Consider the following 13,052-nt stretch of genomic DNA (forward strand, 5'->3'; position numbering starts at 1 on the left):
AACAATCACAATTAACAGAGTTAAGAGAGAGCAGAAAGATCACTGCAGCCTTAAGACAAGAATTAATAAGTTACATTTCTGCCAACCGGTCTCCAAAGCATGGAATTGGCAACACTCCAGTCACAGGTTTCTTTTTTCATGTCACCTTGACTCAGGACAAGAAGGAAGCATTGTAAAACTGGGTTTTAAAAAAAATCAAGCAGTTGAACGAACTATTTTTTAAATTGAATTTTTGATTTTAGTTCTTTGCAGTTTTAACTTTAATTTATTATGCTGCTTTGATTGCTTTTATATTTTATCCAATTATACACCCCAATAAATTTCCAAATTCCATGGGCAGGGAATTTTGTCTACATTTCACATACTTTCCTATTCTACTACCTCTTACAATATTAGGCAACAATAGATGTCTTCAAGTTTCTAGTAGTTTCTATTATCTCCAAGGGCTTGGAATGGACACCTAACATTAGAACCATCATTAAAAAGGCACAATAAAGAATGTTCTTCCTGTGTCAACTTAGAAATCTCAGATTGCCCAAAGATCTGCTGATACAGTTCTACAGAATAATTATTGAGTCTGTCATTTGTACCTCAATAATTGTCTGTTTTGAATAGCAACCAGACAGGAGAGATACAGACTTCAATGGATAGGACTGTAGGAAAAATAATCACAACCAGCTTGCCTTCCACTGAGGACCTGAATAATGCACGAGCCAGAAAGAAGACTGAGAAAATATCTACAGGCACCTCACCATCCTGAACATAATCTATTTCAACTTCTCCCCTCAGAACATCACTATAGACTATTGCATGCCAAAACAACCAGATATAAATATAGTTTTCTCCCCTGTGCCATCATTCTAATGAACACTTAATTCCCACAACAATGTCTCATTTCTCATCTGATCTCTTCTGATCTTTTCTATCTTCTCCTATTGGTTTCTTATGATTTATCAGTTGTTGTTTGTAACTTATGATTAATTTTTGTAACTGATTATGATCTATGATCTATTACTTGCTGTTGATATGTTTACTGTGAGCTTATGCACTGGAGACAAATTCCTTGTGTGTCCGATCACAATTGGTCAATAAACTACTCTACTCTACTCTACTCTACTCTACTCTACTCTACTCTACTCTACTCTACTCTACTCTACTCCACTCTACTCAACTCCACTCCACTCCACTCCACTCTCCGCTCCACTCCACTCCACTCCTCTTTCTCTACCCTTAAAAATCTGTTTAATATAACATCTATTATATTATAAAGATTTATATAAATTTAATGATTGTTTAGTATTAGGTTCAGTTCCTGATAAAGTTCATGTTCTATTGATGCTTGAATTTTAAAAGTTCTAGTTAATTCAAGCAGTGCCATTCTGAAATGCTAAATGAATTATTAATATCCTTTAGTTTAGTTCCCTTATTCTCTTTAAGTTTCTGATCTACATACTAAGTAAGTAAGGGCACAGCATCCACCAGGGTCAAAACAGGCAAGATGGTGGTCACATCACTGAGACTTGAAGACTTCCCTTTGCACACAATCACAGAAGCTGTATACTACTACTTTACATGGATATTTGTACAGTGCTGACATTAAAGTAATAGGCCCTTTTTAATGCAGTTGCAATATTTCTTCCGAGAACTATCATCAAGAACAATTACTCTGACCATGTTATGGCTAATGCATACTTTTTATTCTACTAATAGATAGAAGAAGAAATACATATATTTTATTTTTGTTGAAAAATGAGAGGAAGAATGGATTTGAAATTCTGAAGAAAGAGAAGCGAGAACAAGGTGTTTCCCCTTGACCCCCGTTTAGTCTTCCCAAAATAAAATAGCTACATATGAGCATAGACCGGGGGGGCCGTGCTAAAATTTGACAGATGGGCCGGTCTTGGGCGCCCCTTCCCCCTTCTCCCCTTCCCTCCCTCGGGCCCCTGGTCAGGAGTGCCGGGTCAGGGTGGGTGCGCTCGGGAGGAAGGAAGGAGGCGCAGGGGCTTTGCATGGGGCAGGCACCGGGGTCAGGCGGGCCCTGGTTTTGTTTTCCCCCAGGCACGGGACTGGGGCGGACGCACCGAGGAATCCTGGCCCCAGCCGGTAACCTGGCGGGCCGGGCGAAACGTTGTGCGCCGGGCCCGCCGTGCCTCCCAAGGACTAATGGTTGTTGCTGAGGAATAAAGGAAGGACAGTCCAGCAATAGTGACAATAGAAAAGTTAGAGAATGATAAAACAGGAACTCAGAATGCAGCAGGCCCTGTAATGCCACAGAATATTCTATGGCTTCCCCAGGAATGATAAATTGTGGACTGTGTGTCTTTACCTTGTACAGAGTCTCTCCACTGGCATTGTGATGGAGTTGCACCACCATATAGGCATGTAGAAAATTTGATGCTATCATATCGGGCACAAAAGGAGTATTTTCATCTTGGAAGACAATGGCCACAATATCATTCCCGATGTGGCGCTTACGTTGGAGCTGAAAGGGAACAAAGAAGATTGCATAAAATGGCAACCTATCCTATCCAGTTTAGGCAATCCTCAAACTAAATCCATCCTATTCCAAATTGAGGGATGTTGGTAGCAAGCTCTAATCTGCCCACAATCACCTTGTAAATGATGGATGGCATAAAAATGTAATAAATTAATTAATAAATAAAATAAAAGGTTTGTTAATCTACAACTGGAAATTTTCCTCCTGCCTATCCTGACATTCTTTGCAATTTCTGTTGCTCAAAAACAATGGTGCCATTCTATTATTTTGGAACAGGAAACCAGAAACCTAAATCTAAACTTAAAACTGTAGTGTATATCCTAAAATAGGCTTAATGGTGTTTAGAAAGAAAGAATACTTGCCAAATTCCTACCCACCAAATCTAAGAAATTACAAAAATCATAGCTCCACCAGTATACCGCAGAGACTGTGGCCTTTTTCTAAAGGTTTGTTCAGTCCTGGGCCAGGGTTTGGATATCAAATTCTGTAAGACAGAATATGTAAATATTTTGCACCTATATACAATACATTTTATTTTATCTTTTTTCATATAAGAAAAGACGCAGGACTGAAAATGACCATAATCCAACTAAACTGGGAAATTTATGAATGACTTCAAAATATCCCATGTAATAGAATTTGAATTTAAGACTAGATCCTGAACCCTGGTTTGTCATTGTCAAATTCCAACTCGTGCACAGCTCAAAAATAGATTTAAGTGCAGAGTTTTTTTTTATTTACAATCAACAATTAGCAACATTACAAAAACATATCAAACATAACAGAAGCATGGTTGTCATTGCAATGCCTAATTTTCACTGCTACCATAGTATATTTGGCAAGCATGCTGGAATGTTTGGGTCTAAAAAGAAAGCAACTTAACACATTCATTCTGGCAGAATATTAGTATAAGACGGCCAAAAGATTACACAGAGATCCCTGTAGATACAATATAATAGAACACACTGCATTGTTTCAATGTCCCTGGTCATATGAGGAAATGCACTCTACTAATAGGGTTTTAGGGTATACATCCTTGCAATCGCTGAGAAGGGAGTTCATGCTGGCTTCTCATTCTGGGGAAAATAAGCCATTTAGATAATTTGAAGGTTCCCAAGGAGATTTTGCAGCCCATCCCAATTCTACTCGACATACCTGCTGGGCATCTCCCTCTGTGAAAGGCAACATTGTAGAGACATGGAACATAATCTCTTTGCCCCGAAAATTTGTATAGATGGATTCTGCTCCCGTCTGACCTCTTGTAACATCCAGTCCACCTCGGAAGCTGAACAGAACAACAGAGAGAAGATAAAAAGAAAGCCAAGAGAAGAAGGACAAAAATTAGGTTTTTTTTTTTATTAGCACAGATGGGGACCCAATTCATGCTTGTAGTAATTGCATCTACTACTATTGGTCAAAATTTTAGTCCGAAACATATCTCAGGGGGAAAAAAATAGGCCACTAAGGAAACCTATAGCCATATCAGTGAAGATTGTTATTTGCTTCATTTCCCTTCTATTTTCAATATTTTAAAGGAATGAGTTAACACCCCCCCCCCCATTAGCATATTACAGCACCTTTCCATCATTTGGGGTGAGCTTGAGCCAGAGGGACTGTTTTAAGATAGTGAAGATAAACTAACTCACTTGTGAGTCAGTATGGTGTAGTGGTTAAGGCCCCATGCTAGAAACCAAGAGACCGTGAGTTCTAGTTCTAGTCTCCTGCCTTGGGTACTAGCCAGCTGGGTGAGTCATTCTCTCTTAGCCTTGGAGCAGGAAAGGGCCAAACGACTTCTGAAAAACTTTGGCAAGAAAACTGCAGGTATTCACTCAGGCAATTGCCAGAAGCCAACACTGATTTGATGGCGCACGCAGATGCAAACAGAGTCACAAGGAACCTGCAGAGGAGTTTATTTCTGAGTAAATATATGTTTTTCCCATTCAATCTGAGCAGACGGCAGGTCCTTTCCTTTACACCCACCTTGTGGGTCCTTTTCTGCTGCATGCACTTTCTGCTGCAGCTCCTGCCGTATGAAACATCCTCCCCATTGAGATCCATCAGGCCCCTATCCTTCTGTCATTCTGGAGAGGGTTTAAAACATGGCTCTTCCATCAGGCTTTGGGATAGGGCAAGATCAGGATATGGATACACTAGCAGAATAATTGTGGTGCCATGACCTTCTAGTGTTGTTGGTTTTATACTGTTTTATCACTTGTAAAGCCACCTAAAATTGTTTTTGAAGATGGAGGGTTATTGAATGTTTTAAAATAAGTAAATAGAAATATTTCTTGGGATGGGCTCATCCATTGTGCTAGCCTGAAAACAAAAGAATTACGGCATGGTTTATCATCACAGGCAAACCATACCAGGATGAGGCTCCACAAGGATGAGAGCAGGTCTATTCTCAAGTGCTAACAAGTATTCTGAGTCATTTGGTACCTTTCAGGACTGGTGGGAAATCTTCCCTGTTGACCTCCACTGTGAATCATGCCTGACTGAAGACATCTCTCCATGAATGAGTGGAAATGATGACTGCTGTGTAGAATGAAAGACTGGTGGGTAGACCGGTCCTTCAAAGCTCTCCAGAGAAGGAGAGAACAGGAGATTGCCCAGAAGTGCTCTGAAAGGTAGCGCCTCATAAACAGATAATTAAAAAATGGCTTCCTATCGGTTAGAGTGCCAGGAGCTGAGGAAGACAACATCTTTGCTCTCAGCAAAGGTAGAGCCTTTAACAAGGGCACTAAACTAGTTGAACTTCAATTTCTAATCATATTTGGAAATGTTCCGTTTAATGACTTTATGGATACTAGGGACCTTCAAAACGAATTTGGAACCTGTGACTTTTATTTCTTTTGATTTAACAAAACTTAAATGGGGAAATAAATTTTAAGCATTTAAAATAAAATACAATAAGCAAAAAACAAAGAAAAACTTTTAAGAAAGTTAAGTGGATTGGGAGACTAGGAGTGTTGGCTATTTTTGCTAAAAGATCTGAAAAACAAGTAGATAATTAAATAATATACTTGTTGAAAATGACTAAAAGGGAAATAAACCCATATTAGGAATTGAAGCTTGATGAAGATTGCAAATGGACACTAGAGGGAACCAAAGGGCCAGGCAAACAAATGAACAAATAAACAAACAACCAAAAAACCCAGTCAAAATGGCTAAGTGGCTATAACCTTTTTCTTATCTTAGAATTTCTGGATAAGTGGGACCAAAATGTTAACTAAAATCTCAAAATAAATACAAATTTCATTGGATAAATTTTTAAAAGATGAGAAAAAAAATAATTTTTTTAAACAGGTATGTACATTATAAAATTTGAAAGCATGGAAGACAACAAAATTGAGATCCCCAAAATGGGAATACAAAGGACAAATCAAGAAAAAGAATCTGGATATGGAACAGCTGCAATAAGAATCCCGGACAAGGTGTCTTTATGGGATTTATCAGTAGGCTGGAATGTCTTGAATGCCAAAGACTGATGAAAAATCAAATCCATTGGAATGATTTAAAGGCTAAAATTGTGAAGAGCAAAAAGAAAGAAGTTGGACTCTTTGATCAGTGATAAATAATTTGTTTAATATTTCTGGCAACTCCTAATGGACTTTTGCTGAAGCATCTGAAAAAATGACATATGAACTGCAGATAAATAGTTAGGCTATGGGGATAAGGGTTTTATTTGTAACTTTAAAAGAGGTTGAAATGTTATATTATCTTATGCTTGGTGTGACAAAGCTTGGAAGACATCTCTTTTTTTTTATTATTGTTGCCTTTTTTCTTTTCTGCCCTTTCCTTTTGTTCTTTTGTTCTTTTTTCCTGCACTTCCTGCACATTTTCCTTCTAGTTTCGTTTGTATTAGTTTTTACTGGGTTTATTAAAAACTTCAATAAAATTATATTTTAAATTGTATTTTAAAAAGAAGGCCATCAAGGGCAATACAGGAAAGATAATTTGGTAGTAGGGCTAACGTGGAAAGCACTTACCCACGAAAATCCTGCAACTGGATCCTATCACCTAGGAGAGCTAAAAACTCCAAGAAGCCTAAACTCTCTTCTGTATTACTGAAGACTTCTTCCTCTGTGGTCTGGGGGTAAAAAAAGAGAAGAAAAGAAAGTGGGAAGAGACAGACATTTCTCATTCTTTCTTAAATTATCCTTTTTGTACAAAAGATGCAAGTCTGAAATGCTGTATAGCTGAGGTGCTCAGGTCCAATCACAGTAAGTTATTCACCTCCCTGGGTGATTTTGAACAAGCCACTTTCCCAGCCTTGTCAACCTCTTTGAAGAATTGTTATAAGAGTAAAATGTATTTGGGATGAAATATGCATTCCGGTGTTTGCTTTTCAAGAAAAAAAGAATATAACAAAATGTAAGTAGAAAAATAAACCCTTTTTCTGTTCAATACTTCCTCATTGTCCCCTGACCAACAGAATGATGAACATACTATGCTGGTTTAGGCTGGGCCTAAAGACATTGAGACAGTACCAAGCTGCCTTTTTTCTTGGTTGACCCATAACCCCCATGGAGCCTATGAAAAAACACTTTCTGGTTTTGCAGTTCCAATGATATTGCGCTGAAATTAAACTTTATGTTATTTATAGCACAGCCTTAAATACACAAGAAAAGTGATTTTGATGTTGATTCTAGTGGTTCTTGGCCCAGGGCCCTTCAGGATGTCTCATAAGAATCCTGACAGAACATTAAAGAGCAACACCAGAACAATTGTCTATTCACAGTTAACATGGGTGGGGTTAGAAGTCTTCTTGAAGGACCTCCCTCCCCTTTATCTGGTCAGCTCTTCAAACAATAACAAAGATTTTCCAGACTGAATGTGTATGACTTGAACATGGAGCCGAAAACTCAGTATCTACTTTACTCTAGCCTGAAAAACTCTTTCTTTATGGTGGGGAAAAAAATCACAACTTTTCGGTGTGCCTCATTTCTTTGTGTGGCAAGCATACATTTACTAATTGATGACCGTACCCAACCCTGTCATTCCTGTGCAGGTTTTAAGAAAGAAGCAGCCAAACTAGATGCAATGGGGAAAATAAATGTTAGGTTTACAGCAAAGGTAGGAGGCATATCCAGTGTCTGCCTGCATGAAAAATCTCTACTAATCTATGTTTTACCATTTTAGAAAAATGTTGATTTCATTTAATTTTTTTTATTGCTGTTTGAATACTCATTTTCTATTCTGTACTTTAAAACAAAAGCATGATGATACAGATGTTGGCAGAGTTAATTGTGCTGTAAGCTGCAAAGCTGTGGAATCAGGAAGCTTTCTCAGATCAAAATGTTCTGCAGACTATTTTCCACTTGAAATGAATTTAGCAGTTTCAAAACTATATGGAATTTGATTATCTATTGCCCAACATTGTTTCCAATACTATGTACATTAAAAGCTTTTAATTTCTTTGAATGTACAGTTGATGCTTCATCAAACAGACTAGAGTTTGATTTTTCCACATCAAATAACATAGTCCAAATACACGTGCAGGATATTAAAGTGGAATCATATTCATTTGCAGAAGAAAAAAAAATCCTCTAAAAATTAGAGTCTACATTTCTAATAATAGGTATACTACAGTATAATTTTCCACTGAGATTAAGGAACAAAAGGCAATTGACCTTTTCTTCAAAAAGAGTCACATGTGTCCTGAAATGGCTCCAACCTTTGAAGCAACTTTTTTCTACCAACCTTGCCTGTTATTTCTCAATGCTCCCGTTTTCGATTACTGAAGATAAGGCAGAAGTGACTGAGAAGAGCGGGCATAAGATTAACAACAAAGAAGTAACTATATATAAGCAGGAGAAGAGAGGGAGGATGCAATGGAGGGAATGGGAGTTTGTCTCCAGTTTCCCCACAGGTGTGAGCATGAAAAATATTTTTACCTGCCCAAATTTTTGGTAGATGACACCAAACTTGAAGTTATTGCTGATGACATGTTCATCAAATGCAACAATGAGTTGGGAAGCCTAGGAGATGGAGAAAAAAGCTTGAGTTAGCAGGCAGCTGGTTGGAGAAAAATATATATTTATATGGTACATTCAGAAACATACAGGGGTTACCTTAGGATACAGCACAGGAAAGAAGCGGTCAACATTCACATCTTCACAGAGCAGCTGCAAGGCAAAGTAGGAAGACTTAGCATTCCTTATGTAGGAACCTGACTTCCTAGCTAGCCAACAGACAAATGCCATTATGATTACTACGAGTCATAGGAGGCTTTGTATTTTCAACAGATTTGCATTTGCAAGGGATTTGTCTTTTAATTTATCCCTTCTCTTGTTCAATTATTAAACTCACATTTATAAATTTTCAATGCAATTAAATGTGGGTGTTTGAAATTAAATGTGGGTTTTAAATGTGTAATTGGTTAAAATGTCACACTTTTTAAGACTGGATGAAGCATATATTCTTGGGAGTTTTACATGCAAGTTAGCTGAAAAAAAAATCATTATGCTTAGTTCCCCAAGAATAAACCTCTTAATAATTAATGTCAATACTTCTCTTCCATTCATCTTACAAAGGTGCCAAAACAGTTGCCAGGTTGGAGAAGATTGCTGCATTAGGAGAATGAAAGTAAAGGATTCCATGGGCAAAGGAGCCCATTCAACAGAGAAGGAGCCAGAAAGCCAAGATCTAAGTTATTGGAAGCTTTATCATGAGAAAATTGGATATTCATGTCCTAAGCTGTTTAGGAATGCCAAGGTCAAAACCAAAAATTTAAATGGCTCCAGTATGCAATTGGAAATCAATAAAGATCTCTCAATCCGGGCATCTTATGACTGATGTTCCTTGCAGTAATCAGTAGCTTGTCCAATGCAATTTACATCAGTTGCAATTTGTAGAAACTGTTTAAGTGCAGCCCCACAAAAAGCAGTAGTTGGGACAGGATATATCTAAAGTGTGATTAGGATTGTAGGAATGACTGGCAATTAGTCCACTGCTTATAGTTGTGCAAACATGCTTCTCTGCACAGCTATCCCCAACTGAATGACATCTCAAATCAGGGAACTTTCCTAGACTGGAAATCTGCTTTTCTGGAGGAGAACAGTGCCATTCCAAACATATTCCATTTTAAACCTCAAGTCACACATTCTTCTTACCAATAGCACCTCAACGTTTTTCAGCTTGTTCTTCTCCATCCAATCTGAGTTCAATCAACATTCTAAGTACTAACGGCTTCCTTTGAAATTAGGAGTGCAGAACTGACATTATGACATTACACATTTGGCAATGACCTCCCACAGCAGTTTCAATTTCTATAATTTCAAAGATTTTCCAAGTCCAGGAAAGACTTTTAAAAAAATAAAGTTTATATAACTGAGATCTTCAACTAAAGGGAAAGACATATATCTCTCAGGGAAGAATTAATCACCTTCCACAGTCATAAAGCTAGTTCCATACTCAAGCCCTGGATTTCCTTAAATGTACCCAGCTTTCCTGATAAACCCAAGGTGCTGCTGAAAAAAGAGGGCCATAAGAATCATATAGCCAACTTTGTTCCACAAACTGGCCAGGGTTTTAACAATATGGCTGATAGGTGAGGCAGGAAATTCCTCAAGTACATCCAAGAAATTTCCTGATCCATCAGGGACCTAGATCTAACCAATTCAATAGATCCTTCATTCCTGTAGAGATTTATAGCAGCTTCTCCTTCTTTGCTGTTTCTCCACTATGGATAGATTGTAGAAATATATTGATTTGGGTCAGTGATTTTGTATGTGGACAAACATGAAGGATAGGGGTATAAGAGCAGCATATCTTCATGTGTATGTCTGTTATACACATGTAATCCCTGAACAGTAAAGGTTTTCCACCCAACCTTTGACAGCGTGTTAACTATCAAAACTTGAAGAGGTGCTGCAATAACGTAACTGAAGGAATCATGGTTTTCATGGAAATTTTAAACCATCACAGGGAAAACAACATTAAGCAGAGACGTTCAATAGCAAAAGCCCAAGCCAGGCTTTGGTAGTAAAAGAATAAAGTTAGAAGTACTTACCTTGGCCATTTGGACAGCATTAGGAAACTCTGTCAGGCAGGATATGGGAATGAGATCATGCTTGGTAGAGGCTCGAGCTCTATTTGAGCAACAAGAAGAAGCAGAATAAATTAAAGGGCAACCAAGCAATCATTCCTGATGAGCTACAGCCACTTTTCTCTCACCACAATCTAATCTGCTGGAGAAAAAGACACACAGTGGCAAATTCTGCTACACGTAAATTAATTGTGTTGAATTAGACCAGTCCCACTGGGGAAAAAAACCCACGTAAATTAATTATTACACTAAGGGGATTCATAAGAGACTTGTGGATATTTCTTACATTGGCAGTAATGAAACTGAACCAAACAAGTCACTGAGAAAAGCTTTAAAAACAAACTGGGACAAGGACCGGCAATTGCTGATTTAAAATAAGCTTTAGAAAACCAACCAACATAAGGAGAACTTACTGAAAAGGCTGACTAGCCCTGTGATACCATGAGGGTGGTGGCATCAAAGGGCAGTTTTACCTCAGCAGCAGATGAAGATTGTCTTGCCCTTCAACCTGTTCATACTTCACAGAAAGAACCAAGTAGCCCAAAGCTGAATCATTGGCATAAAAATTCTGATGCTCCTAAAACAAAGACATCAAAATGCTTGTCTTATCTTACGATATTCCAAAATAAGTAAATAAATGACCAGGCTCTGTCTCTCCTACAAAACCCATGTATAATGTAACAAGAGAGCGTCAGTTTGCTGTAGAGAGGTGAAGGCATCAGGCTAACTTTGGAGACTGGGAGTTTTAGTCCTGCCTTAGGCACAGGGCTAGCTGGGCCATCTTAGGCCAGTCATTCTCTCTCAGCCCTAGGAAGTAGGCAAGGACAAACCACTGGCCAGGAAAACTGCAGAGATTTGTCCAGCAAGTAACCAAGAATCAAGACTGACTTGAAGGCACTCCCTCCTTTCACACCTCCGAAATAACAAGAGAGTTGTGGTAATATGCCCAAGTGCTGTGCTACTGTGACATAGGTACTTTCTCAAGGGGACAGCATATTGCAGGAGTTGCCAATGTAGTTCTGTCTAGTGGCCATCAGTGGTACTTTCAAGGACTTATATAGAGTCCTGGCATTTTTTTTACAATACTTTTGAATTTTCTGTGTTTCTCTCTTTTTCAGGACTGGATATCCCTAAGATGGAGTGAATATTCTGTCAGGAAAGCCTCAAAGGTTTTCTACATACACATTTATTGGGGAAATATTGAGAGAACAAGACTGCTCTGCTTCCAGTGGCGTTTCTAAAACACTACGACGCCATGTTTTTAAGCATAGGAATGGAAGCTTTCAGTTTTGCTATTTACATTGATCTAAGTAGTTCATTGCTTATTAATCTATGTTATATCGTTTTAGTAGGTTTTTTTTTGTTTTAGCTAGTTAGTACTGAAAGCTAAGTAACTCATTATGCAAATACTTTTAACAAACTAATAATTTAATAAATAAAAATAATCAAAGAATTTTGGGTGAAAAAGAAATTACAATTACTAGGCTTACTATCAATGATTTATAAAAAAAAAATATTCTAAATTGTATAGTGCCAATTCTTTACCAATCGAAGTGAGCTTTCTACATTTATATCAGGACCAGGTTTCTAACCTTACTTATTTTTTTTCCTTAAAGAAATTGTCATAATTAAATTCCTGATATTGGGGAAGTCCTTCAGACTTCATGGTTTTTCAGTGGATTGGTACAAAATGTATATCAGCTATTTATATCTTTTATTTTACTACAGGCATATTGTAGCTTTTCAAAAGAAAAATCCCTGGCTTTTAATCAGACAAATACAGTTATAATGGAAAATTATCCCTCTGTGTTCTAATTATAGCTATATTTCCTTGATAAATGTGGGAGTTAAGTTTTTAAAAGCTGCTTTGGCCCACAAATTATAGCTTGTTCTTCTGACTACTGAATAACCAGTTCAGGCTGGATTTGTGCATGACCATAAAAATTCTGGCATTATTGAAGTTTTTTTAACCTGATATTTATTCTAGCTCTGTTTAAAATAGACAGGACTCGGCAACTATAATATAGCTTTCTTGGATGCTGAAAAGTCTTTGATGAGGTTTTTGAGTTTGGTTTTAACTCATTTTGGGCTTCTCTGTAAGTTTAGACTTTGGATTGATATTGTCCACTCTACCAGTAAATCGTAGGTGAAAATTGATAATTATTGTATAAATGTATTGATCTATGCCAAGTTATACAACATGGAAATGTTCTCACAAATTCTTAATTCTTAATGTATCCTCTCTCTCACATACACACAAGGTTGTATTTTATAGGCAGGTTTTCATACTCTAATTAATACATGCACAATATCCTGTTTGGTTCTTCTATAAATTAGAGGAAGTCAGGCTGGATCTCACTGGATCATAGGAACAATTCTGACAAACAGATGGATTGATGGATTGTTTTATATGCATTTAGACTTCATTTCAATACTGAATGTAATGTAACAGATATATGTTGAAAACCCTGTGTTGCCAATGAATTTTCAGCTCTTTTAACAATG

At 37.5% G+C, this 13,052-nt stretch overlaps 1 protein-coding gene across 7 annotated transcripts in view; it reads right to left on the minus strand.

Moving 5' to 3' along the window:
- The window catches only part of LOC113424480 (rap1 GTPase-activating protein 1-like), a 65,961-nt gene that overhangs the window by 19,368 nt on the left and 33,541 nt on the right, over positions 1-13,052 (minus strand). For all 7 annotated transcript variants that reach the window (XM_026686195.2, XM_087957323.1, XM_087957320.1 and 4 more), the window contains exons 7-13: positions 11,021-11,124; positions 10,512-10,590; positions 8,572-8,625; positions 8,395-8,478; positions 6,487-6,587; positions 3,653-3,782; positions 2,327-2,482 (exon numbers count right to left, since the gene is read on the minus strand). In XM_026686195.2, the coding sequence (XP_026541980.2) occupies positions 2,327-2,482; positions 3,653-3,782; positions 6,487-6,587; positions 8,395-8,478; positions 8,572-8,625; positions 10,512-10,590; positions 11,021-11,124 (708 nt within the window). The remainder of the gene's footprint in view (positions 1-2,326; positions 2,483-3,652; positions 3,783-6,486; positions 6,588-8,394; positions 8,479-8,571; positions 8,626-10,511; positions 10,591-11,020; positions 11,125-13,052) is intronic.

Source organism: Notechis scutatus, chromosome 2 (assembly GCF_049901735.1).
Source record: "Notechis scutatus isolate UNSWTSFEM ecotype Mainland chromosome 2, rNotScu1.2, whole genome shotgun sequence".
Classification (NCBI taxonomy): domain Eukaryota; kingdom Metazoa; phylum Chordata; class Lepidosauria; order Squamata; family Elapidae; genus Notechis; species Notechis scutatus.